Below are 25,204 nucleotides of genomic sequence, written 5' to 3' on the forward strand. Positions count from 1 at the left end.
TTCAGTCATTCTCAACCCCCATGTTTCAGTTTTACCCTGTTACCTTTTAATTACATTTTAGGGGATAGTTTCTAGATTGCTTATATAAAACTTAATGTAACAAAGTCAACCTATCTCAAGTCTAAGACATGTCTCCCCGGCCATAGTAGGTGATTTTAGTTTAAAATGCAAAATTCTGAAACACAGGCATACTTCTGAGGTTCCAGCATTTAAATTCTTAGCAGTCTGTAAGGGTAGGAAACGTGTATTTCTTGAATAAAGCTTTCATTGAACATGCAGTAATTTCTAACACTCTATTTCTTGCCATCATCCTCAAGGCTGTATGCCAATTTGAATGCTGATGGCATTTTGCTTCAGGTATACATTTTCCCAATAACCTGAAGCCTTCCTTACATTTGTGTGTGTGCACAGTTTAAGGACAGGGAGAGATCGTTATGGTTCAATCACTGAATTCCTATCATTAACTGCACTTCATGTCACATTTTTAAAGAACTCAATTTAATGGTAGAAAGCCACTGGGTAAAACCTGCTCCGGTTCCCTTAATTAACAGATCTGTGGGGTGGTTCTCCCCCATCTTGCCCCCACCCTTTCAAGTATAGATTTGTTTTCAAGGGATTGCTGCAGAAAAGGGAAGCTGTTGGGGAACACTTAATTGACATTTCTAGACTCAGAATGTATTACCACTCTGGTATTTTGGTCAACTCTCAATTATTTAGGGATAATTATATTTGTAGATTATTCATAATTCTTGTTTTTGTCTTTTCCCCCTTCTGCTGCCAGTTTCACTGTCCTTCAGCATTTTCCACTGAAATCCTGTAAAAATCAAATCTGCTAAAGGAATGCAGTTACTTGAAAGTAGCTCTGATAAAGCTTGAGTAGTTAAGACAAAAAATGGCTAAACTCAGTGGCTAAAAAATAAAATAAAATAACCAAGATTCTGCATTTAAAACATCATAATCCCAAATATCTGTATGGCACTTAACATACTGCAGTCTTTCCACAAACATTTTCTCGTTTATCTGTAGAATTAAAGTAGTGATATGATTGGTATCTGAAGATCAAAAATAACTGTTGTTTGTTGCTATGTATATCCCTCCACAAATATGCATTTTTACAAATACTTTATAGCTTTTGTTTAATAATGAACTATTTGTATAGCCCTTTAAAGATTATAAAGCACTTTCATATATATTTCATCTCATTGAATACACAGCCCTTCTCTGAGTTTTATTCACTGATATGGAAACAGGCCTAGAATGAAGCGTCATGCCCAACATGATACAACTGGAAGGTGGAAGATCAAGGTCTTCTATTTGAATCTTCTCTCTTTGATTATGGTGTGCTCACAGATATATCCTATTGGCCTCCCAAATCCAAGTTACCCAATCAGCATCCCGCTTCCTCTTTCTCTCTACCCTGTCCAGCACTAGAGGATAGGGAATAATTTGTGTGGGTTTGTAAATGACTGAAATAATGGCCAGTGGGGTGGGGAGTGAGAAGGATGGCACAGAAGTAAGTGTCTGATAAAGTCTGGGAGTCAATAGCAAAAGGTAGCACAGCAAAAGAGCAAGGTCTTTTCCCTAAGTGGCAGAATTCCGGAGTCAGGGGAAATCAGCTGGAAACATCTCATGGGCAGCTAAATCACTGCTTACAGCCTGCATAAGGCTTCACCGCTCCAGGCCTCAGCTTCCTCGTGGGTAAAATATGGGGCAGGCTGATGGCCCTCCCCCTGGAAAATTTCTCCGTTAGGCCTATGAGGGAATGAACTATGTCTACATCTGGCACCGTATGTGGTACAGAGGTAGGGAAAGGTTCCTAGAGGACACAAGACCCCAAGTTCTATCTTCTATGGAAAGAGCTGCCTCTTTCCACAGAAGAAGACAGTTGTCCCTTTCTCCCAGAGCTGCAGAACTGTGAAAAGGGAGTGGACTTTGGGGTCACACAAACATGGGTTGGTACCCTGCCTCCATCTCCCTTCTCTGAAGGTGTCCTGAGGCAGCTGATTAACTTCTTCAAACCTCAACATCCTCATCTACAAAACAAGGATAATTAATATCTACCTTTAAAACACTGTTACTAAAAATAGCTAGTGAATGGCCAGAATTCAATCTTGGATGTGTCTGACTCTACAGCCCCAGCTCTTACTGTAAGGATTAAATGAGACACAAATGTCCAGGGCTTGGTACGCACACCCTATCCCCTCAGACACCCTGGATGGACAGACAAAGCAATGAGGTTTTTGCATTTTCGAAGTCACAGGTCCTTTTAAGACTCTGCTAAAAGCTCTCCAGAAAAATGTTGATAGGGCAGTGTACCCCCAGGAGGTTCACGGACCCCCCGGAGTCCGTCTGGGCTGGCCTGCTGTACATGGACCTCAGTAGAAAGTCCCTGAGAAAATGGATGTGAAGGTGCTAGGAAGGGCTGCAATAAAGCACGATGCACAGATTACAGCTCTCAAACAGGGAAGAACAAGGATGCTCCTACACCCACTTAGAAGCTCCCTTCAGTGAGGGGTCTGGGTGCGGAGGGGAGGGGACGGCGAGCGCTCACCTTGAAGAAGCCCTTGCAGCCCTCGCAGGTGCGCACGCCGTAGTGCTGGCAGGCGGCGTTGTCCCCGCACACTGCACACGTGCCTTCGCCGGACGACGAGCTCCTGTTGGGCGGCGACGGCAGGCTGGGACTCTCGCCCAGCAGGCTGGACGCGGTAGGAGAGGGCGTGAGGCCCAGAGGCGGGAAGGCCAGCGGGGCCGCTCTCTTGGCCAGCGGCAGCCCGTACGGGTGGCCCTCCAGCGCGGCGACCTGGCTGCCCGCGGCGGCTGCGGCTCCCAGAGGCAGGCTGAGCGCGGCGGCGGCCGTCGGGTCGTAGCCGAGGTGGTGGCCGCCGGCCGGGCTGGGCGCGGGGGGGTGCGGCGGCGAGGGCTTGAAGTGGAAGAGCGGGAAGCGCGCGCCGGCCACCGTAGGCACCGCCTTCATCGGCGGGTCCAGCAGCGGGCCGGGCGCAATGCAGCCGGGGGCCGAGGGCAGCGCGTCGTCCCATAGCGCCCCCGCCTGCGGGGGGAAGGCCGGCGTGGTGGGGGTGGACGGTGGGGACTGTTTGAAGTACATGGAGGTGCTGGGGAGCACCTCGTCCTCTGGGCTGGAGGCGGGAGGAATGGATGGCTGCTGATGCTGCTGCTGGTGATGGTGGTGGTGGTGGTGGTGGTGGTGGTGATGGTGGTGGTAGCTGGGCGCCCGCCCCTCCTCCACTTTGATCAAGGGCCGCTGCATTTGGTACACACAGGAGGGCTTGAGTTCGTAGCTGCTCGAGTAGCCCTCCACGAAGGTACTGATGCTGGGCAGGGACGTGGTGGCCGTAGCCGTGATCTCAGTGCTGCCGAGGTCCATGGTCAGCTTGGTGTAGTCGGGGTTCATGATCTCCGTGGTGTATTCCGAGCTGTATGTCTGCGCAGCATAACTGGAACCTGGAGGCGAAGGGCTATATTGGGCTTGGACGCAGGGCATATCTGCAGGGACCGAGAAAAGGGTCTCTCAGAAGCAAGTTAACACTTGTTTTCTAGCCAACAGGCAGCACTGAGTTCACTGTTCTCTAATCTGGGAAATAGAGAGGAAGTGTCATCCTGTCCTCCTCCTGGTAGCACAGACACAAAGCCCCACACTTATTTACTTCATCCCTAGTAAGGAAGCTGAATTCTTGACAAAGGGGTGCCCAAACCTGACCTCCTGTGGACCTCTGTACCTATCTTCCTTCCCTTGCCCTGTCCTCTACCAGATTTGAGAAACTTGAAGTCTTTCCTCATAAGCTCAGAGATGTTTTTAAAAAGAGGCTTTGAGTCCTGTAAATTAACTGGAGTGGCCTCCTCAGCTATCACCTAGGAGGGCAAAGAGAAAGCCAGCGGTTCATTTGGGGGGAAAGAGGCCATTGGTCCCCCAAGGCACACATACTGATTTGTAAACCTGAGTTAGTCAAAAAAAGCTACCCTGTGAGAGATTTAGTGGCCAAGGGAGAGAGTTGACATTCTAACATTTTATGAGTGCCAATTGAGGCTGCCCACACACGTTGTGGTTGCTTTCTCCCACCCCCTCCCCAATCCTCCAATAGGGCTAGCAGCCTGCACAAACTGGACCCCTGTTGATAACTTCAGTCAGCTAGGTGGGGACATAGGCCCAGGAAATGGACTCGGGGGAGTTTATACCATCTGCAAAGAAAAAGATCAGCAGCTGCAACAAAACACCCACCCATATATATACATATGTATATATACACATATATATATATACATATATACATATATATACATATATATACACATACACACACATATATCCCAATTCTAACTAATAAATCAGTGGCTGTTTTGTGATAAGTTTATAACTATTATAATAGGCAAGTTAGTATAGGTATTTCCTTATGACACTAGAATTAGTACCCCGATAAAGAAAAAAGCAGTTTCTGAATAGACTTGATTTCTCTGCCAGTTTGACTATGTTGCCCCCAAAGTGGCTGGTATCTAGTGTGCTTACTATTGTTCAGAGAGACTGAACTGAGTGAGAAGGCTCTGAGAATTATTAGATGTTGTGGATGATTTATCTAATTATTTTCCTTTCTTTATGGCTAAATATAAATGGTAAAAAAAAAAAAAAAAACGGCGGTTTCTGGTGGTTGGTTTTTCTGAGCCAAAGGAAAACCAGGTGCTTAACGCCTCTTTGGAGTCTATGGTGTAAAAGGTGTGACTAATAGAGAAGTGAATACTTCACATTTCCTTTCACATCTTTCTCTTACCCACATTTCCAAATCTGATTGAGTCATGCATGTATGGGATGAAATCTTGACTTGAAAAAAGGTGATGAGGGCCTGTTGGAAGAAGCAGTGATGAGGAGAGGCCAGTTCAAGCTTTTCTTTAACAAGCAGGGCCTTAAAAATACACTCACTAGTTTGAAGTCCAGTTACTTATCTTGCTGTCCAGTTGCTGGGATGAAATGAAAGGCTAATCATTTAAAAGAAAGAACACTGCCTGATCTTTCATCTATTCTCCTTCTCCATTCAGCACCTCTAGGATTTCTCCCTTAGTCTTTTCTGTCATTCTTTCCAGCCAGTCCCTTCCTATTGCTCTTATTTGTGTCTTTCTGAGGTTTCTCTCTAGAAGATGAGCTTGCTGGGATTGTATTCTATTTATCTGCATTATCTATTGTGCCCACACAGGCTTGGCACCTAGTATTCCTTTAAGAAATTTGTAAAGAGGTGGTACAAACCAAACGTGCAATCTGTTCTTTCGCCAAACTCAAATTTACTCTTTGGTTTTCAGCTCAAATGCTTTTCTCCTTCCCTCCCAGCTTCAATCATCCAAACTTCTGCACCCAAATGATTTGGGTTTTATATAAATGAAAATGCTCAGTATTGCTCTAAGTGATTCCATAACTCTTACATGTGTACACTGGCTATAAAAGAAGAGCAAAAATGAAATAAAAATGTGTAAAATATCCTAATCTATTGGTGTATTTGTATTTCTCTTAGGAAAATTAATTTTGAGCAATGCAAGCTTAATTTAATTTGGCTGCTCCACTCAGTAGCAACAGGGTGTGGTATACAGAGGAGCTTCCCGTGAGGAAGCCACCTGTGTTGTGAAATTCGTGGCCAGCAGTCACTGTCCTGGCACTGGGCAGGTCGACCACGCTGCCGGCCGAGTGTGTGGTTCCCCCACCCACTTCCCTCGGCCAGGGAGGAGAAAAGGGTCGTGCCTTCGGACCTACCTGGAGGGTATCTTGCGCGCTGAATGGTGGGGCTGGGGGTCTCTCCAGCGGAGGCTGAGAGTGTAGGAGCAGCGGACGTCCGGTGAGGTGAAGCGCCGGCAGTGCTACCCGGCACAGCTGAGGGTCCAGGCTCAGGGCCCGGGCTTGCCGGGCTGCGCTCTTCCGCAGTGGGCTCTACAGGCACGGGGAGAGAGGACATAGGTCACAGTGAGACCAGGATGGGTCACTACGACCCGGGCTGGGCGCATTGGGGACTGGGGGAATTGGTTGGCAACCTCTAGAAATGCTACATTAATTACAAAGAATTATCATAAAATTAAGGGTGATTAATGGTACAGGGGTCCCCCTGGGCAAAAAGCATCACACAGCCTTGGGGAAGCCGAGGAAAGGTTGTACGAACCCACCGCGCCTACCACTATTTTGTGGCACTGGAACCGAGGCTAAAAAACGCGCAGCCTGTTATCGCCCAGAAATTGATCTCTCTGCCCCCACAATTGATTCCGAGCTTGCGAAGTCAGGAAAACCGAAGAAAGCAGAACACTTGAAGAACGAGCTCCGCCGGAATACGGGGGTCAGTGAGTGTTCACCAGCGGAAAAAAAAGCCATTTTCCAACTCCGCCCGCCCCCATCCCTCAAATACAAATTTTACACGTTGCATAGGAAATGCACAAGGTCCGGAACGAATGCATGAATGCCCCAAGGAATTAAGAAAGTCTGCGCTTTTCATTCTAAATGCTAATGGAGCTTCGCTTCTATTAGCCTCGAGTTTCAAGGGCCAGGGGTCAAGCAAACAAAAGGGCACAGCGAAGAGAAGCCTGGCGCTGGAAGCAAGGGGACGAAGAGGACGGCGTTCGCAGCTGATGGGGCGGGCGAAGGCAGGTCCCCTGTACCCAGAGGGCGGTGTCTTCGAGGGTGGGCCGCTTGGAGACTCCCGGCCACCCAGCGGCCTAGAGGGGGCACATTCCTGAGGGCGCCCACCGCGGCTCCGGGACCAGCGTCTCAGCGCACAGCCTCAGCGAAACTTTGTAGCTGAAAGCGCAGCTCAGCAGGCCTCAGGGAAGGAACTAGGTGCCCCAAACTCCGGCCTATAGCGCCCCCTTTGCCCGGGGTGGGCGCAGCTCGCAGAGTGGGAACATGTATCGAAAAACCCCCAAATCAAACCAAGCCAAGAACCTCTGAGGTGCGCGGGGCCATGAGGGTCTTCTCCTGGCGCCCCTGAGCCCGGGGCTTGCCTGCAGGAAGAGAGAAAGGGACTCGGAGCCCCTAGGCCCAGGAAACCCTCGACGGCCAGGAAATGGGGGATTACCTTGCCACCCCCAGCCCCAGCCAGAGCTGCTCCGACGGAAAGCTTGCGCTCGCTGTAGGGCGGGTAGAAGCGGATCTTCCCACGGCTGTAGCGTGTGCTTCCCGTCTCCCCGCATCTTCAATGGGGGTCTCTAGCAATCCCCCACCCGCCCCTTCAGTGGGTGCCCGCAATCCCGTCCCGTATTCCCCGAGGGCCTTTCAAGCGGAGTCGTTCTCTGAGGGGAGGCCTCTGAACTCGGGTGGGCGGGGACCGCCTCTCCCCAACGAAGGAGTTCCCCTCGAGCGCCCAGCATTCGCGGGAGGGACCCACACCACCTTTCCTCCAGCCCAGCCCAGCGCCCCGCCGCTCTCTCCGCCCCACAAACGACTGGTTACCTAGGCAAAGTCTCAGCGCCTGGAAACACGTTCCGCCGCTCCGGCTTGCGGCCGCCGGGGCCAGGAGCATAGAGCCTTGGGGTTGTAAATTAGTAAGAAATAACTACCTCTGTCAAAGCCCCTTTCTTTCTCGTGGGCAGACGAAAGGAACACCCCCATGTTCCCCTCCCCGTGGTGAAGTGTGTGGAGGAAACCGTGAAACGCACCATTGTGACCGGGGCTCCTCTGCGGAGTTTCCAACCCTGGGGAGCGGGGGCGGAGGTTGGGCGGGGGCAAGAGCAGCGAAGGAGAGACTGACAGAAAGGGAAAGACTGAGATTCTCAGAAAGACCGAGGGAGACGAGACAAACCGCGGGGAAGAATTTCTGTGAGCGCACAGTCCCAGGGAACGGGGTGGGTGGGTGCCGGGCGTGGGGGTGGAGCGGGAGTGGAGGTTGCTGTGGCCTAAGGAGCCTTTGATACTAACTCTGCGAGCATCTGGTTCAGCTAAAATAACTCGAATAAAGTAACTTCATTCATTGTGCCCATTAGCTACGTTGGGCAGCTTTTACTTTCCCCAGCTTGGGTCTATAAAATATTTCGCCGTCGTGGGAAAAGGAGATCCGGCATTGGACTCGTGATGGAATGACTGACGGCTCCCTGTACTTCTCTCCCGGCACCGCAAGGCCCTGGGATCACAGCCCGACATTTCTGATTACTAACTCCTCGCAGCTCTTCGCTCTGGAGAATCCGGACGCAGAAATAAATAAAAGGCAATCTCCAAGAACGTTTTTGGAAATCAAGGGACAAATGCGTTCTTCCTCGCCTCTGTCCCGAGGCTTCCAACAGGTTGGATAGGTGCCTTTGGAAGTCAGTCTCCGCAGACTGCGCTCGCATGACCGCTTTCGTCTCACTACCGAGAACTTTCCTTTCTACTGAGAGTAAAACACTCGGAGCAACTTCTCCAAAAGCGCGAGTTCTGTCAATGAAAAAGTAAAGCATGCCTTTCCCACACCGAACCAAGGTCCGGAGGAGAGGGACACCGTCCCCACACGTGTCAGCGCGCGGGAGTCGCCAATTACACCCAATTTACCTCCTAAGGGAAAAGTGTAAACCGGCATGTCAGCGACGCCAGGCAGACGTGCCTAGTGGAACCCCAGGCTCATTTCAATACAATAAGCCACATTCCAACAATTACGCCCTCTTTCCTGAGGTCCTCCGAGTGCCTCTGCAAACTCCGGCCGCGGCTGCCTAGGCCCTTCCCTCCCAAGCTTCCTTCCAGAGAACCAGCTCGGTGCCACCATTAGGAACATTTTCTTGGACCCACCAGAGCTCCTATTTTCAATCCTACTTAAAAGGCAGGAAAATTACTGCCGTTCATCACCGGAGCTGCAACTCCCTGCCGCCGCCGCCGCCGAGAGCATCATTACCATGACAACTAGAGCCGAAATACCCTGAATTACATCGCTGGAGCCGCTATAGCACAAATCCCGGTCCTCCTCTTTGTTAGAGGCTTTTCGCCTCTTCGAGTGGGGGAGAAATCCCACGAGCTCCAGAGATCCCCGCGGGCCCACTACAGGGGAAAAGTTTCAGATCAGAACCTACGGGCCGCTGGGCTAGCAAAGCCGGAGCCGGGCGGCAAGGTCAGGGAGGGAACCCCACACTCAAAGTTGTCAATTTCAGGAGCGACGCTTCCCAGCAAGCCAACTTTTTTAGCAAGTCCCCTTATTAACTGGGCGAATCTCATACGTACTTGAGTGCTGTGGCGGTTCCGTCTTTAGAGCGAGTTTCTAGAGAGCTGTCCCGAAATCTGCACTGGGGGGGAGTCACAGCTGCTGTCCCGGAAGGGCTGCGGTGTACAAGCCCAGCGGCTCCCGGAGGCGGTGAGCGGCTGGTAGGGGATGCTGCGATCCCGACTCATGGGAGAGCACAGCCGAGAGGTTCCGCGGGCGTCCTGGCTCGAGCTGTGACCAGGGGGGAGGATGCCGCCGCTGTTCCCACCTCCACGGCCACTGCTGGCACCGTCAGCGTTGCAAAGTGAGCCCGGGAGGGGCGTCCGGCTGCGGCGCCGCGCTGCACCAGCAAAGGCTCAGGTCAAGAGGGGTGTGAGCGCGCGGGAGAGCGAAGTGTGAGTGCGGAGCGTGTGTGCGCGCTTGTGTCTGTGTGTGCGAGTGAGGGAGCGGGTGTGAGCGCGTCTGTGTATGGGGAGCGGAGGAGGAGCAGGAGCTGGAGGGGTGGGGGGCGGGAGGCAGGAGACTCCGCTCTCCCGGCTGCGCGTTCGCTCGCTCTCTCGGCACGTCATTTATGCCACAGGAGCCCTAGCGGCCTCTCCATAGAGTGCCTGGAATGCGAGACGTCAATGTGACGCCATGGGACGCTACGTCACCCTCCTCCTCCCTCCCCTGGCCCAGCCGGTTCCGCGTGTGCGAGGGAGGGTGTGTGTGTTCGTGTGCGCGCGCGCGCGTTTCTCGGCCAGTCGCACGGCCGCACAATGGAAACTCTGCCGCACGGCCGACCGGGGGCTTCTCGGACCCGCGGTGCCAGCCCTTTTGCAGCGGAATCGCTCGCCAGGGCGTGCGTCTGCGGGAGGGTGCAGCGGCCTACCCACGGGTCAGGCGGGACCGCCCAGCTGTCAGGCTCGGGTGGAGTAGAGTTGGAGGAGTGCTGCTGGCGCGCCTCCGAGGCTGCCCCGAGGCACGGAGCCAGGGCGAGGGGGGTAAGGGAGAGGACAGCTCTTCCGAAAGGGAAGGCTCCGCCAGCCAGCTTCTGACCAGCTTCAGTGACCTGGCAGCCGGTGCAGAAGGCGTCTGGCACCAGCCCGAAGACGCCCTGAGGTGCAGCTGCACTTTCCTCATGCAAAGGCTCTAAAGCTGTTTACGTCTCTCCGGTCCCCTGCGCCCAGGCTAATCCTCCCTCCCCGCATCATTTACTGGGTGCGTGTTTCACACAGGGATGCAGATGGTTCCGGGGATAAGGTTTGATTTCTTTACACGTACGGCGTGGATTTCTTAACTGGACACGTTATAACCCAGCGAAGTGCACATCCATCATCCACACGCGCGCTGCAGCAGAAACTACTCAATGTGTATAAAACAAACACACACGTGTTGAACAGCTGAGCGGGTCTGACTACTGCAAATCATTTCTCCTCCTCAGCACCGGGTCAGAAATGAAACTCTCAACTAGCACTTTCACTTTTTGATGGTTGTAGATGCCCTCCGCCCACATCTCCCAAATTAAACATTTCGAAATCAATCAACAGGATTTATTAGTCAGTCCCTCGCTAGGGGATTTGCTTTGGTCTCCTGGGACACATTTGTCATGAAATGGTGTGCTGATAGCCTGGGTGACTGTATGAGGGAAAGCAATTTCTTCCTGGAAATGATAGATTTAAGTGTAAATGTCTTGATGAAAACAAAATTTATCAGAGTTAAAGATCCCTAGTCCCAAAGGTTGCTGCTGAGTGAACACAACTTCTTTCAGAAATGAATTTTTGGAGAGGAGAAAATATTTCAGTGAAACAAGGCAGATAGAATGGTCCCCATGTGGTCCGCTTGAATCACAAATACCATTTTATATATTTGACCTGTCCCAATTTGTGTGTGTGTGGCGGGGGCGGTGGGGGGATGGGATGCGCCGAGGGGAGATAAAGGATTCCTTCGTAGACAGCACACGTTTCAGAATCGAAGATTCGAGCTAGGACCAGAAACTTGAAAACAAACTACATATAGGTAAATATGGCATGTATATCTTTCTTCGCCTCCACTTCCAATTCATACAGGGTGGTGCGGAGAGGATCGTGGGAGGATGCCCCGAAAGTTGACCCAGCCGAGAGCAACCGAGTCTCTGCACTGCCGCGGGTTCCAATCCAGCTTCGGAAGGAAGGAGGGCGCTGCTACATTGTATCCATTCAAAGGCTGGAGGGGGGGAGCAGGACCTGGAGCCGCGCTGCGCTGACGCACGCGAGGCGCGTGATTGACGCAGGCGATGTTACTAAATTCGGCGGTTGGCCGGGACCCGCCGCCGGCGCGCGCCGCAGATAGCGGAGTAGGTTCCCCTCGGTCACCCCCGCCCCTTCTCCATTCAAAGCCTCGCGGGGCGGGGCAGGGCGCGCGGGGCGGGGCAGGGCGGGGCCGGGCGGGGTGCGCGCGGCCGCGCCGGGATCCGGCCGAACCAAATATAGTCGGGCCTGGCTATTTTTAGCAGGGTCTCGGGCGCGAGCCCGCCGCGTGAGGGGGCGCCCTGACCCCGCCGGGAGTGCGGAGGGGGCGGGGGCGGAGTCGCCATGTTGGACTCGGTTCGACCCTGTCTGGTGACCGACTACGCGGGGCCGGGCTCGGCGCCGGGGGTCGGGGTGAGTGGGTGCGAGCCGTGAGAGAGAGGGGGACGCTGGCGGCTCTCTGCGTCCAGCGCAGGCTGTGAGGAGTGAGCGGGGCCAGGCGCGGGCATGTGTGTGCGCGCGGAGGTGGGTAAACGGTGATCCCCGCCCGCCCTGCGGAAGGCGCGGCGGTCTTGCCACCCGACAGCCCGGCCAGCCCCGAGTCGCGTGGGGGCGGAGCTGCCCGCGGCCACCACTTCCTGAGTGCCGGGGATACCCTTCCCGGACGTCACGGAGGAGCCGAGGCGGCGGTGGCGGCCCGGGGCTCATCCTGCACTTGCATCACGGGTGCAGCAGCAGCTGCTCTGCTCCTTTGTGGCTTTTTCCCCTGTTGAGTAACTGCTTTGTTAACTGAAAATACCGTGACGGGCCAGTGTGATCACCAGCCCCAGATCTCAAAGAAAGTGAAGCTGTCAGGCAAGAAGAGGGAGACTCCCCCAGCCGGCTGCGATGGTATCTGGTGGGTGGATGTGTAGAGAAGCACTTGACAGTTTCCACGTATTACTTCTTGCCTAACTCTTCACCCCCAAGAAGATTTAAAAATACTTTTATTTCCATGCTGTAAAAATTTCATTTGTGTTCTGCACCTCCCTCACCTCCCTAATCCCCTTTCAATTAAAACTCTCATGCAGAACTGGAATCACTGTAAGCAGGAACCCTAAAATTAGGTACAGTTTTTAGGAAACATGACATCTTTCAATGAATTTATTGAATAAACTGCATTGTCTAAATGTCAATATATATGAAAGGTCCTTGTCCACTCAGGGTTGTTATAAAGCTACTAAATTGTTCATATGAGTTGGGCTCCAGTGACCGTTTCAAACTAGTATCCTTGTTTACTTAAATTAAAAAAAAAAAAAAATCTCTTCTCTCTGGCTGAGAACCTCCAAGTAAAGTTTTCTGTCTTTGAGTGGGTGTGTCTTCTGGACCTCTGTCTTGGTTACTTATGTGCATCCTCCTCCATTCTTCCCTCCACCTTCTTTACATCCTTACTCCTTTACATCCGTTCCTTCCTTTACATCCTTTTCTTCCTATCAAGTGGCCAATATCTGTTCCTGGACTACTCTGTTAGACTGAGGGCTGTTGTCTGACCTCCCTGAGCCAATCCACTGTTCCTGGCTCAGTGCTTCTCCGGGTAGGATGCGGGACTGACTGCTGGAGAGGTCACTGAGTGGCAGCCTTTTAAAACTCAAATGGAAATTCATGGAAGCAGAGACACAGCTCTCTCACAGACGGAGACACCATCCTCTGCTTAATCCTATGTCCCTAAATGTATGCTGTTCTTTAGATGACCCAAACAGAATTAGTTTTTCTCGAGTCTTTTTTTTTTTTTTTTTTAGAATTAGTGTCTACTGCTCTATACCTTTTCAAAAGTCGGATTTATTAGAAACCAGGCATAATATTATGTAAGGCACATGTAATGTGACTATTTCAGTAATCTCAATTTCCTTTTTAAGATTTTATTAACTTTTTTATCTCTTCTTTGGGGAAATCAAATAAGACTACCTTAATCTGTTAAACGTTGAAAACTTTCTTGGCTCAGTCCTTTTTCTATAACAGAAGAGAGACATTTATATGTCACCAATTTATATACACAAAGTTAAGTTTCTGCTTTCATGATTCTTATAGCAGCCAGGCTGTTAAAGAACTCTCTAAGTTAACCATTACAGATTCACTGGATAGTTACCTTTCATTTTGTTTTGGATTTGTAGGCCTAATCTGCCTGCAAGAAAGAACTATGTCTCTTAGAAAATAAAATATGAAATTTTGGGGAAACTTATGTGTGATATAAAGCAATTGTTTTAAATTGCTTTAAACGCTGTTCTGATGAAGTAATGACGTATAATCTTGTTGCTTTTGCTAATATATAAAGATGATGATTTCTTATTAATGCAAAGATTGGGTGAGGAATGGTGAAATAAAAATTCTGAGCCAGAAGTTATTACCTAGGGTGAAAACACGAAAGAAAAGTAAAAAATTGTCAGTTCAAGTTTTCTGGAATCAATGTAGAAGTTCTATACTATATTTAAGGTACATATATAAAATTTAATAACTTCAGCTGACATTGATTTATACACTTAAGATGTACCTGGCTCAGTAACCTGCAATCATTATAGTAAGTTTGTATCTCACCTACATGCTTGCCATTCCTTATCAATTCCATCATTGCCAGATTCGTCTTCCTAAAATTTAGATTTTGTTATATAACTTTTGGCCTCAAAAGTCTTCAGCAGCTGGATATTTTCTCCAAAATCAAACCTAGAGCCTCTTTTATTTCCACAGAATTTCCCTGTCCTAGTCAAACTGGTGTTCTCACTGTTCTTCAAACGTCCTTTCAACCTCCCACATTTGTTCATAGTTTTCCTTTTTATGGCATCCCCTCCTTCCTCTTCTTCTCCACTAATTGAAATTTACCCTTCCTCTAAAACTAGCTCAAAAAGTGAACTCAGATTGTACTTTACCAAGTCTTTCACAGAGTCTTTCACAAAGTTATTATTTCTCTGCCTTCTTTTTGTGCTCTTGTGTCCATGGTCTATTCCCTTGTCAAACTGTAAGCATCAAAAACATGCCCCACACATCTTTGAAATCCCTGTGGCACTTAAGAATGTTCAATATAGATAGTAAATGTCCATAAAATGTTGCCTCATTTAATTTGGATATGAATAGAGAGAATAGCCATATTGTAAGTAACAAATTATATGGATTAGGGTGTTTTTGTTTTGTTTGTTTGTTTTGAGATGGAGTCTTGCTCTGTCACACAGGCTGAAGTACAGTGGGATGATCTTTGCTCACTGCAACCTCCGCCTCCCAGGGTCAAGTGATTCTCCTACCTCAGCCTCTGGAGTAGCTGGGATTACAGGCGCCCGCCACCGCACCTGGCTAATTTTTGCATTTTTAGAGACGGGGTTTTCGCCATGTTGGCCAGGCTGGTCTCCAACTCCTGACCTCAAGTGATCTGCCCACCTCTGCCTCCCAAAGTGCTGGGATTACAGGCATGTGCCACCATGCCTGGCTGGATTAGGGTTTTTTGGCATGAGTGGGCATGTATGTTTATTCATTAGTTGCTTTCTTTACTTCAACTTGATGCTCCAGATAGAACATACCTTACCAAGGTGCCTGCCACAAGCCCAGAGAGCTCCGTGGTGATAACAAGAAAATGGCAGTTTGGTTTGTATCTATTGTATCTGCATAGGAAGATTTGCTATGATTTTTTTATTTCCTGAGAGACTTTTGGTTTGACTCTTATTCTAACCTCTTTCCCCTCTATTTGTACTTTCTCTTATGCTGCTTTCTCTCACTTATGGACTAGAAGCTGTAGGCTAGGAAGTGTTAATATCAATTTCTTTTGGAAAAAATTTTTAAGGTTTGGAAAATTGAGAACCATGACATTTTTGTATAACCAATTAAATATGAAAATTCTTGAATCTCTTATCTTTTCCAAAATATATTGAAATAGGTTTGCATGCTACTATATGAAGAAGTAAAATGAGCAAAACAATTTTGGATTACAATTTTTTAGAATTTTTAGATAGAAGCTCAGTAAGACTGAATATTAATATAAATGACTGAATATTAAAATTTACTTTAACAAGGAGAAAGTAATATAATAGATCAGTAAAGACTTTCTAATTGTAGAAAATTTTAGAAAAAAGTAGAAACCTGAGATGGAAAGATTACTTAATAGTATAAGTGCCAATAATACTTTAAAATCTCATTAAATAATGTCTTTTCATCCATTAGAAATAATAAGAGTCAGGACAGGCTTGCAGTCTGGTTAAAAAGATAGTTTATTTCTTAGTCATGTTTTCCTCAATCATTGGTAAACTCTGGAAGACCTCAATAATTTGGGGGAGAAAAGTTATTACTCATGTGTGATAAACCAATTCAGGATATTATTTATGCCTATGAAATAAGATCTGCCTTTTAACTAGAGTTGATGGATGAAGTGAATACCTTTTTCCAAATATAACTGCATAACCCTTTCCCATCATTTCAACTCTGAAAAAAACAAAAAGATTTCCTCACATACAAGTTCAGTTCCTTCAGCATATTCTCCAACAGTGAGATGCTGTATGTCACAAAAAGCACTAGACTGCTTCTCAGAGGACTGGGTCTGGTTTTGCTGCCATGAAGGTGCCTAGCCTTGGGTAAGTTCATCTTTTTGGGGGGCCTAAATATTATTTGTAAAATGACAGTGTTGGGCTCACTTTATGATCTTTAAGGAAACTTCAAGTTATAAAGTTGAATGCTTTTTCAGATACATTAAATATTGTGAATCATGAGTCAGCTATGCCCTGGTCTCCTAAAGTGATTGCTATGGCCAGGAGCCTTATGAACTATCTTGTATACAACACGTGTGCTTTTAGTAGTAATGTTATATTAAACTGCTTTGGCCTGCATGGTAATGAACTATAGCCACTGAGTGGGATCTTGGTGGCCTGAGAGAGTTAATGCTGCCAGCATCACAGCCTTCTGTCCATGAAGCAGAAACGAGCAGAAACCTGGATAGTCCAAAAGTCAATTTATATTTAGCTTTGGAATTTGTTTTTGTGCCTTCATTTGAATATGGATGAGTCACAAATTGACTTCATACAAATTAGCAAACTTTCATTGGAATGGATTCTGTTGTTTGCTCCTCTTCAGTTCCTTTCTGATCCTCACTGCATGCAAAGCACAAACCATTTCTTAAGTGTAGCAGTGGAGGCAGAACTGTCCTTTTTCTGCTTCCTAGAAAAGGTTTGATGATGATGGAGTTGCAAGTCTACATCTCCCTTCAGAGTGTAAATAAATAGTGAATTAGTGAGAAGGCAGGTCACAAGGAAAGTACCAAGTAGGTGTTAAGTTGAAAAAAATATTGGCAAAACAACAAGGATGAATACAGTAGGCTGTATTTGCAAACTTGTTAAGTTTGTGGATGGATAGACCTTTATAGATAAATAAGAGCTGACTTTGTAGGCATTGGGAAGTATCTGAATTTTAGCAGATTGCAGGTTGAGGTATCATTTTAGTTAGGTTTAGATAGTAAAAACATGGTTTATCTATTCTTTAAATGCCTATTCTACATATTTAGGTATCTGGTTTCCTCCTTAGATCATGTAGTTAGTAACTGATTCTGATTTTTTTTACCATAATACATTTTCCAGTATTTATTCTGCATGTTTATAGTTCACTACTGGAAAAATTCCTCCCTGACATCTGTTCTGAATTAGTTCCCTTTTCCAGTTATGTTTTCCTGTTTTATCAATTGTGGTGAGGAGAATAGAAAGCCATATTTTAAAGATTTGTGCTACTTATGTTTAGTAAAATTGAAATAAACTACCTAACTTTTTCTAATTCCTAGAAATTTGCGTGTTAAATTACTGGTTTCATTTTTTAAAACAATAGCATAAACTAGACAAAATTTGAAACCCAATCACCGTAGTCTTTCATAGTTGTCAAATTGACTTTTCTATACTTAAAAAATTTTTTTGAGAACAGCTTCTGTTGTCTCAATGTCTTTAAAAACGTCTTTTTGTTTCAATTATCTTGGGCTTGTGTACTCTTTGGGATGAATCTTCTTTGGGATGAACTTATTGAGTACTTAACAGTTCTTGGCATGCTAAGAGTAGATGTTAAGAGGAATAGTGGTGCTCCGTAAACATTTGATGAATGAATGAAAGCAATATTCAGGAAGCCTTATCCAAAATATTCTATTTTCTTTATCTTAACCATCCTCACGGCCTTAGAACTTTTCTGGGATAGTTTCACTCAGGGGTTAGACATAAGGGAGAAGCAGAGAAGGCATAAGAGAGGAGCATACATCACTGTGCTGCTGCTCCTGCACTACCCTCTTCCACCATTGCACCGAGTCTACAGACACTTCTGGTTGCCCAGATTGAGGGAGGTACCCCTGAGTTATAGCACTCTGGGACATCTGTGTTTGAACTGAGAACCAGTTCAGGTGTCCTAAGGAATTGTTATGCCTCACCTTTTGACCCCAGACACCCCCAGGAATTAATCTCTGGCTTCTCTATTTTGATATGCCACTTCTGCTGCAGTACTTTCACAAGATTGTGTTCTTTTCTCTTTTCTTCACTGTCTGTGTCTGGGTGGCATATATAACCTATTCATCAGTGAGTTCCTCAACTCTAATTGATTTCCAACTGTAATCCTCACTTTGCTTTCCAGTTCTAGATGTTACTATTCAAGGCCTCGAAGTGCATAGTTACTTGTCTACTATATCACCCATAGACTGAGGGACTCACATGTAGGGTATTAACTAGGAACTCCTATCTACTTAACATATTTAAACATTTTAAGATTTAATTTTTGAAAAGATAATACATTTACATGATGCAAATGACAAAACATTTAGAAATGAGAAATTTACTTTCCACTCCTGTCCCCTACTAAATGACCCTCCTTCCAGAGGTGGTGGTGGTGGTGGTGGTGGTGTTTTTTGAGACAGAATCCCTCTCTGTTGCCCAGGCTGGAGTGCAGTGGTGCGATCTTGGCTCACTGCAACCTCTGCCTCCTGAGTTTAAGAGATTCTCCTGCCTCAGCCTCCTGAGTAGCTGGGAGCTGGAACTACAGGCACACGCCACCAGACTCGGCTAATTTTTGTCGTTTTAGTAGAGACGGGGTTTTACCATGTTGGCCAGGGTGGTCTGAAACTCCTGACTTCAAGCAATCTGCCTGCCTCAGCCTGCCAGAGTGCCGAGATCCTTCCAGAGTTTTTTAATGCATTTCTAAGACAGTACAAATATAAATTCTGTTTCCCTTTCCTTTTTTATACCCATGGAAGCTTACACGTATTGTTCTGCCTTTTTCACTTAACAGTGTATCTTAGAGTTCTTTCCATACAGTAGAAAAATATCTGGGATATATTTGAGATATATTTCATGTATAATGTACCTTGGAGATCTCTTCATGTCATTGTGTGAATATATCATGATTTAGCCAGCCCCATATTGATGGACATTTGGGAAGTTTTCAATCTCTTGCTGTTTCAAGTAATGCTACAATAAATACTTTTGTTATATAGATTACTTTGTACTTGTGCAAATATATTTGTAGGATAAATTCCTAGAAATTGAGGGATACAAATTACAAGTAATGCTATAATAAATACTTTTGTTCTATAGATTATTTTATACTTGTGCAAATATATTTGTAGGGTAAATTCCTAGAAATTGAATTACTGTGCCAAAGGGTATATATCATAGTAGTTTGATAGGTACTACCAAATTGGTCTCCATAGAGGTTGTACAGTTAACACTCCACTAGAAATATAGGCAAGTGCCTGATTACCCATATTCTTGCCAACAGTGTATTATTTAACCTTAGGTTTTTTCCAATCTGGTCGGTGAAAATGTTATCTTAGTGTAACTTTAATTTCTTTCTCTCATGAGTAAGTTTGAACATCTTTTCATATGCTTAACAGCCATTTATATTTCCTTTTGGTGAAGTGTCTCTTATATCCTTTGCCTATTTTGGGAGGCGGGGGTGGTTTAAAAATCACTGTGTAGTTGCTGTTTATAATATGGAGATTTGCCCTTTGTTATATGAGTTGCAGCATATTTCCCTGTAGTTTGTCATTTGTCTTTCAACTTTGCTTATGATGTTTTTGCTATGTAGATTTTTTTAAAAATGTACTTGAATTTGTCAGTTTTTTATGACTTCTGGATTTAGTCACAGTTAGAAAAACCTGTACTACTCCAAGGTTATGAAAGAATTCCCTCATGTTGGCTTTTACTACTTTCATGGTTTCTATTTTACATTTAAATTTTTGATCCATTTTTCCTGGTGTATGGTATGAGAGGTAGGTCCAACTTTATTTTTTTCCAAATGGCTATGCAGTTGTCTCAACACCATTTGTGAATAGTCTACCTCTACGCTGTTTTGCTTCTTACTCAAAACAAGACTGATTCATCTCCTTTTTTTTTTCACACCTACTCTGCTGTGACTGAATATGAATACAATTCTCTGCTTTCCTTCCTGTAGAACACCTTCTTCAGTGGCAGAGATGTCTGTCTCCCTGCTGCCTCCCCGCTCTCATCAGAAACACCACACGCAGCCTGGCAGCCAGTTAATGTTGGAATGAATACGGGGTACTCAGAAGGCTCTCCAGGATTTTTCATTGAGCAATGACTGGTTAAAAAGAAATTCTAACTGTGATCGGGTTCCTTAGAAGACTGTTCAAACTGGAGATGTCTTCGGGCTCTCTCTAGTCATGGTGATTAGTTATTCCAGAAGCTAAAGGTGTACTACCTGGGTCCCTTACTCTAGAGGCAGTCCAATTTGGGTTGCTTCCCTCCATGCAGATTACTCTCATCTGCTACCTCTGCTTTGTCTGACAGCAAATTACCTTCTGTAATTTGAGATGGGAACCATATAATGCCAACAAGGTGGTGTTGGATTCTCCATGATGCAATGGCCAACTCCAGAACCTCCTTTACTTGGAAAATGAGGCTGTGGATAAATGATTTTGGAAACATTCTTCCTCAGTTTGAACCCCAAGCAGATGTTGTTTCATCTGTGGAACCTAGGGAAAACCCTAGCTTTGTTCTACTAGGTGAGAGTGTCCAAGCAGGCAGATGAAACTGAATTTACTTGATACCTTTCCTTACTAGCATTCTCTAAGCTATGTGGGCTAGTTTTATAGCTACCTGATAAAAGACTTCATTCCACTTTGAACCATTGCCCTAGGCTGTCTTTCCTTTCTAAACTTGTCCAGGCCATCTTGCCTGTTCTTTATTATTGAGCCTTACCTTTTGATCCTGTTTCTTATCTCTGCCTTCAGACTTGCCCCGTGATGCCGGTAGTACCCTCTTTGTCCAGTACCAATTTTACTTAAAAGTTATTTTGGCCAAAAGCAATTTGGTCAAGTACAATTTAGTTGAAAGCAAGCTGGTTAACTGATTTGTTGTAATCAGCTATTAATTGAAACAATGATTTGGTCAAAACAATTAGTTGGTCAAAATGAACATCCTGTTAATAGTTTTTGAGAAGTGGTAATTTCAGTGTAAAATGATTAGATATTTTTGGTCCATTTTCTAGGAACTTTTCCAGTATTTTTCTTTTACAGTTCAAGTTAGCTTTCAGCTATGGCAGCATTTTATTGCTTGTGATTTCAAAAAGTTAAAGCAACCTAGCTACCTGGTAATAGGAGAATAGTTGGACAAGAGTAATCTTAACTAAAAGGCAATAAGAGGTTAATTGGAACAAACACTCAGTGATAAGATAAAACCATGTTTCCTGTATTATTTTTCTTTTCCCCTCATAAAAAAGGCAGTGCATGTGCAGTACAGGACATTCAGAAAAATGTAGATAAAGAATAGAAGGAAAAAAGAAAATAGCTGTAAATGAATTCACCCAGGAATAACCACTGTTGTCCTTCCCTATCCTTCTAAGTGCATTTTATACACATAAACTCTGCCTACAGTTTGCAATTGCCATAATGTATTTAAGCATTCTCCAGTTATTGGTTAGTCACTTTTGTTCAGAATCAGATTTTGGTTCCTTTTTGCAACTGTGGGCCAGGCTACCTTTAGTTGGGAATAGATTGCCTTTCTCTTCCCTTCTGTCCCTCAATCCTGCCTAGGCCTGCATCCAGCCTGGGCTCTCAAGGCCCCCCTGCCTGCTTTAAGTGAGACACTTTGTAAATGAAACCATTCTGCCAAGCCTTTCTATGGTTACTAAAGAGGCCTGGTTCCAGAATTCCTGTGGAAGTCTCTGGTTATATATAAAAATTTTTTTGGAGTTCATGCTTGATATATGTTATATGTATATGTATGCAAATTAGATAGGGAGAGTGAAGAGATGGGAGGGATTATATTGGGTCTCCATTAAAATAAGAATAAAGAGGCATTGCCACAGAGAACTCCATTATCAGTGGAGGGAAATTACTTAAGAGATTTTCTCTGAAACAGGGTTGGCAAATATGTGCTATATGTTGTTGTGCCTGAACCTGAGTCATGGTAGACTCACTAATCAGTCATGGCACTATTTCTCACTAGATTGAGACTCAGCTTTAAGTCTTTCTCAAGGTTGGGTTCTAGGTGGCTGTATCCACTGTAGCTGCTGTGGGAGACAAACATTACTACTATTGCTTCTAAAATGTTACATTAAAGTTGTTTTTTCTTACAGTGGATTGACCAAGAAAGTTTTTGTTTATTTGTTCGTTTTTCTTTGAGACAAGGTCTCGATCTGTTATTCAGGCTGCAGTGCAGTGTCTAGACCATGGCCCATTGCATCCTTGACCTCCCGGCTCAAGCAATCTGCCCTTCTTCAGGTAGCTGGGACTACAGGTATACACCATGCCACCACACCTGGCTTTTTTTTTTTTTTTTGTAGAGATAGGGGTTTCCCTATGTTGTCCAGGCTGGTCTTGAACTCTTGGGCTCGAGGGATGCTCCCACCTCGGCTTCCCAAAGTGCTGGGTTTATAGTTGTGAGCCACCATGCTTGGCCTGACTGAGAAAGTTTTAATAAAATGTTTTCTATCTGATAAATAAGTCCATGTTGAAAAATATGGGATGTGAGCAAAGAGTAATTATCTAGATCTCAGGAAAAGCACATGCCTCGTAGTTAAGATCATGGAAGCAGCATAATCACATTATGGATTTATTATGGAGTGAAAACAATGTCATAATAATACTCATCATTATAAATTGCCCATGGTGTGGTCATGGTGATTGACTCCCCAGTATTCATTCCACCACAGGTGATTAGTCTAAGCAGTCATGGTTAATCCCATTTCCCTTGCCAATGAAGAGTTAGGAATGGCCTGTAACCTATTCTGGCCAATGAGATACGAAGGAGAAGTCTGCAGAGGACTTGAGTGCTTCTGGGAAAGGATTTATTGATCCTAAGCAGAGAGAAATGAAAGAGATGATGCCTCATCTCCCTGTAATTTTATGTTTGAGTATGATGGCTAGAACTGCTCTATCCATCTTGGGACCATGAGGGAAACTAGCTTTGAGGGGTGCAGCTGATCTAGATGATGACAGAACAGAGATAGAAGAAACCTGAGCCCTTGATGACCTTCCTGAATTGCTGATTGTATTGTACTTGGTCTGCCTTACCTCTGAACTTCCAGTTCTGTGAGATAATACAGTTCCTCATTGTGTAAGTAGGCATGATCTGCGAATTTGTCATTTGCAGCCAAAAACATCCTGATGTTATACCCACTTTGTCCCAAGCAGATTCACGTCAGGTGGATTTGATATTATTTGGATAGGTTTCTTTTTGTTGGGGCTCTTCCCTCCCCATGTCTTCCGCCTTCATAAAGTGGATGCAGATTCTAACTGGCCAGGTCTTGTCTCCATCTTTTCTAAGGGGCTCTGCCTTAGACCAGGGATCTTCACAGGAAGCAGCAAGGAATCAAACAGCACTCATTATCTCTTCCAGAGTCTTTTGGGTTGTTCGAATATCTGATGGTGTGACTACTACCATTTGTTCTTCATTCCTTCTTTTTCTGATTCTGATTTCTTGCTTAGATCTTGGTCCTCACTTTTGTATATTTTGTGTCTCATGCCTAACCTCAAGATTGTTTGATAGATTTATTTTCTTCTCTTCCTTCTCTCTTCAGCAACTCTTTCCCTTTATCTCCTTCATCCACTCCTTCCTCACCTTGTGACTTTACTTTGTGGCCAGTGGAGACTATTCTAAGCAGATGTAGTATTTATTGTTTGCCAGGAGCAATAGTGAGTTACATGAGTAATCATACGTCTATTTGCTCTAGACTGGTAGGGTAAAAAGGAAGAGTAGTTCAGCCCTTGGTCTTCTCATCTAGTACCTTTCACTCATGGCGTAGAATAATAGAACTGGAAATGGTCTAGGAGTCAGAGCATTTGAGTCTTCATTATGGCTTAACCATTTGCTACCTGAAATTTTGGGCAAGTCTGTTAAGTATATTTTTTTCCTTTAAGTTTGTTACTAATGTCTGTCTAATTTTTAAAATAGTATTATAGTGATTCAAATGAAATAATGAACCTGGCAAATGAAAAAAATATGTATTTTTTAAAAAACTCAAACTTGGTTGGATTTTCTGATTATTTTCAGTGAACTAATGTCAAAGTCTCTAAATTGTGTAGCTTGTTCATCTCTTTGTAGAAAGGCAATGGAGTATGATATGGGGCATAATAATACAAGTAATTAGGGATTGAAATTTATAGTTTAGTGTCAACTAAGGCCCGAAAAAAAGGAAAAGGCCACACGATATTAAAAATAAAGGTCAGGATGTTGATCTTGAGGCGTATTTCTAGTTCAACCAGAAATTCTGGTCAGCCGAATTAGGGGGAAAGAGAAACCAATAGAAGAAACACCCCCTCTAGTGGCGAGGGGCCAGATTCTGCACATGGTTGCTAAGATGGATGAGGGGAATGGATGACCTCTTAGGATGTTTTTTAAGTTTCTTAAGAATTCTGAGGTTGTAGAGTTAGACTACTTAAGGAAGATCTTAGTTCAGGCTTTACTTGTCAGGAAACTAAACACATTTCTCAGGATAATTCATATCTTGTCAGTCTCATGTGAAATTGATTGAAAAATGTAGAGGCTACTTGGAAGAGGTTCACAGCTTACTTTTATATAGGCCACGTGGAGATCATGAAAATTAGGAGACATTTGTTGCTAAACTTCTTATTGGTGTGAGATGATATAGTAGGTACCTTTATAATCCCATTCACAGGGGGATAAATCTTTAAAGTTGTGGGTTATGCCATAGAGTAGTATTAATCTATGTTTATACAAAATAATGGCTGTGGATTTCCTCAGTTTTGATTTGAAATTTTTACTGGTGATCCTGAGAATGAAATGTTTAACTTGCATCTTGGGAATGATTTAATTGCTACCTATGGAAAAGCAGTGAAGTTAAGTATATTAAAATAATGTCACCCATACTTTAGTGACTCAGGAGGAGCACCTAATGCTTTTTTTTTTTTTTTTTGAGACAAGGCCTCACTCTATTTCCCAGGTTGGAGTGCCGTGGTGCAGTTTCGGTTCACTGCAGCCTTTACCTCCTGGGCTCAAGCAATCCTCCCTCTTCAGCCTCCCAAGTAGCTGGGACTACAGGTGTGCACCACCACACCAGGCTAATTTTATTCACTTTTTGTAGAGATGAGGTCTCCCTGTGTTGCCCAGGCTGGTCTTGAACTCCTGGGCTCAAGGGATCCTCCTACCTTGGACTCTCAAAGTGTTGGGATTACAGGCATTAGCCACTGCACCTGGTGCACCTAATGCATTCTTGAAGGACATTTCATCTTAAGGCTAAATCGTTAATGATAATGATTGTAAGTGATTGTTACATTTGCAAATCTCAGAGTCCATTGAAGTTTTTACTGTTTCAACTTCTGTTTGGGAAAGATTCTTTTATGTTTGTTTAAAGATTTCTGAAGAGGCAGAATTTCAGAAAATAATATTTTTATGGTACTCTGTTAGA

General features: G+C 45.2%; 1 protein-coding gene across 1 annotated transcript in view; it reads right to left on the reverse strand.

The window, feature by feature from the left end:
• NR4A3 (nuclear receptor subfamily 4 group A member 3) overlaps positions 1-9,713 on the reverse strand; it is a 43,547-nt gene extending 33,834 nt beyond the window's left edge. The window contains exons 1-3 of the mRNA XM_023202811.2: positions 9,161-9,713; positions 5,750-5,923; positions 2,552-3,504 (exon numbers count right to left, since the gene is read on the reverse strand). Coding sequence (XP_023058579.1) covers positions 2,552-3,502 — 951 coding nt within the window. The 5' untranslated portion in view covers positions 3,503-3,504; positions 5,750-5,923; positions 9,161-9,713. The remainder of the gene's footprint in view (positions 1-2,551; positions 3,505-5,749; positions 5,924-9,160) is intronic.
• Positions 9,714-25,204: the final 15,491 nt, after the last annotated feature.

This window comes from Piliocolobus tephrosceles, chromosome 14 (assembly GCF_002776525.5).
Source record: "Piliocolobus tephrosceles isolate RC106 chromosome 14, ASM277652v3, whole genome shotgun sequence".
In the NCBI taxonomy this organism is placed as follows: domain Eukaryota; kingdom Metazoa; phylum Chordata; class Mammalia; order Primates; family Cercopithecidae; genus Piliocolobus; species Piliocolobus tephrosceles.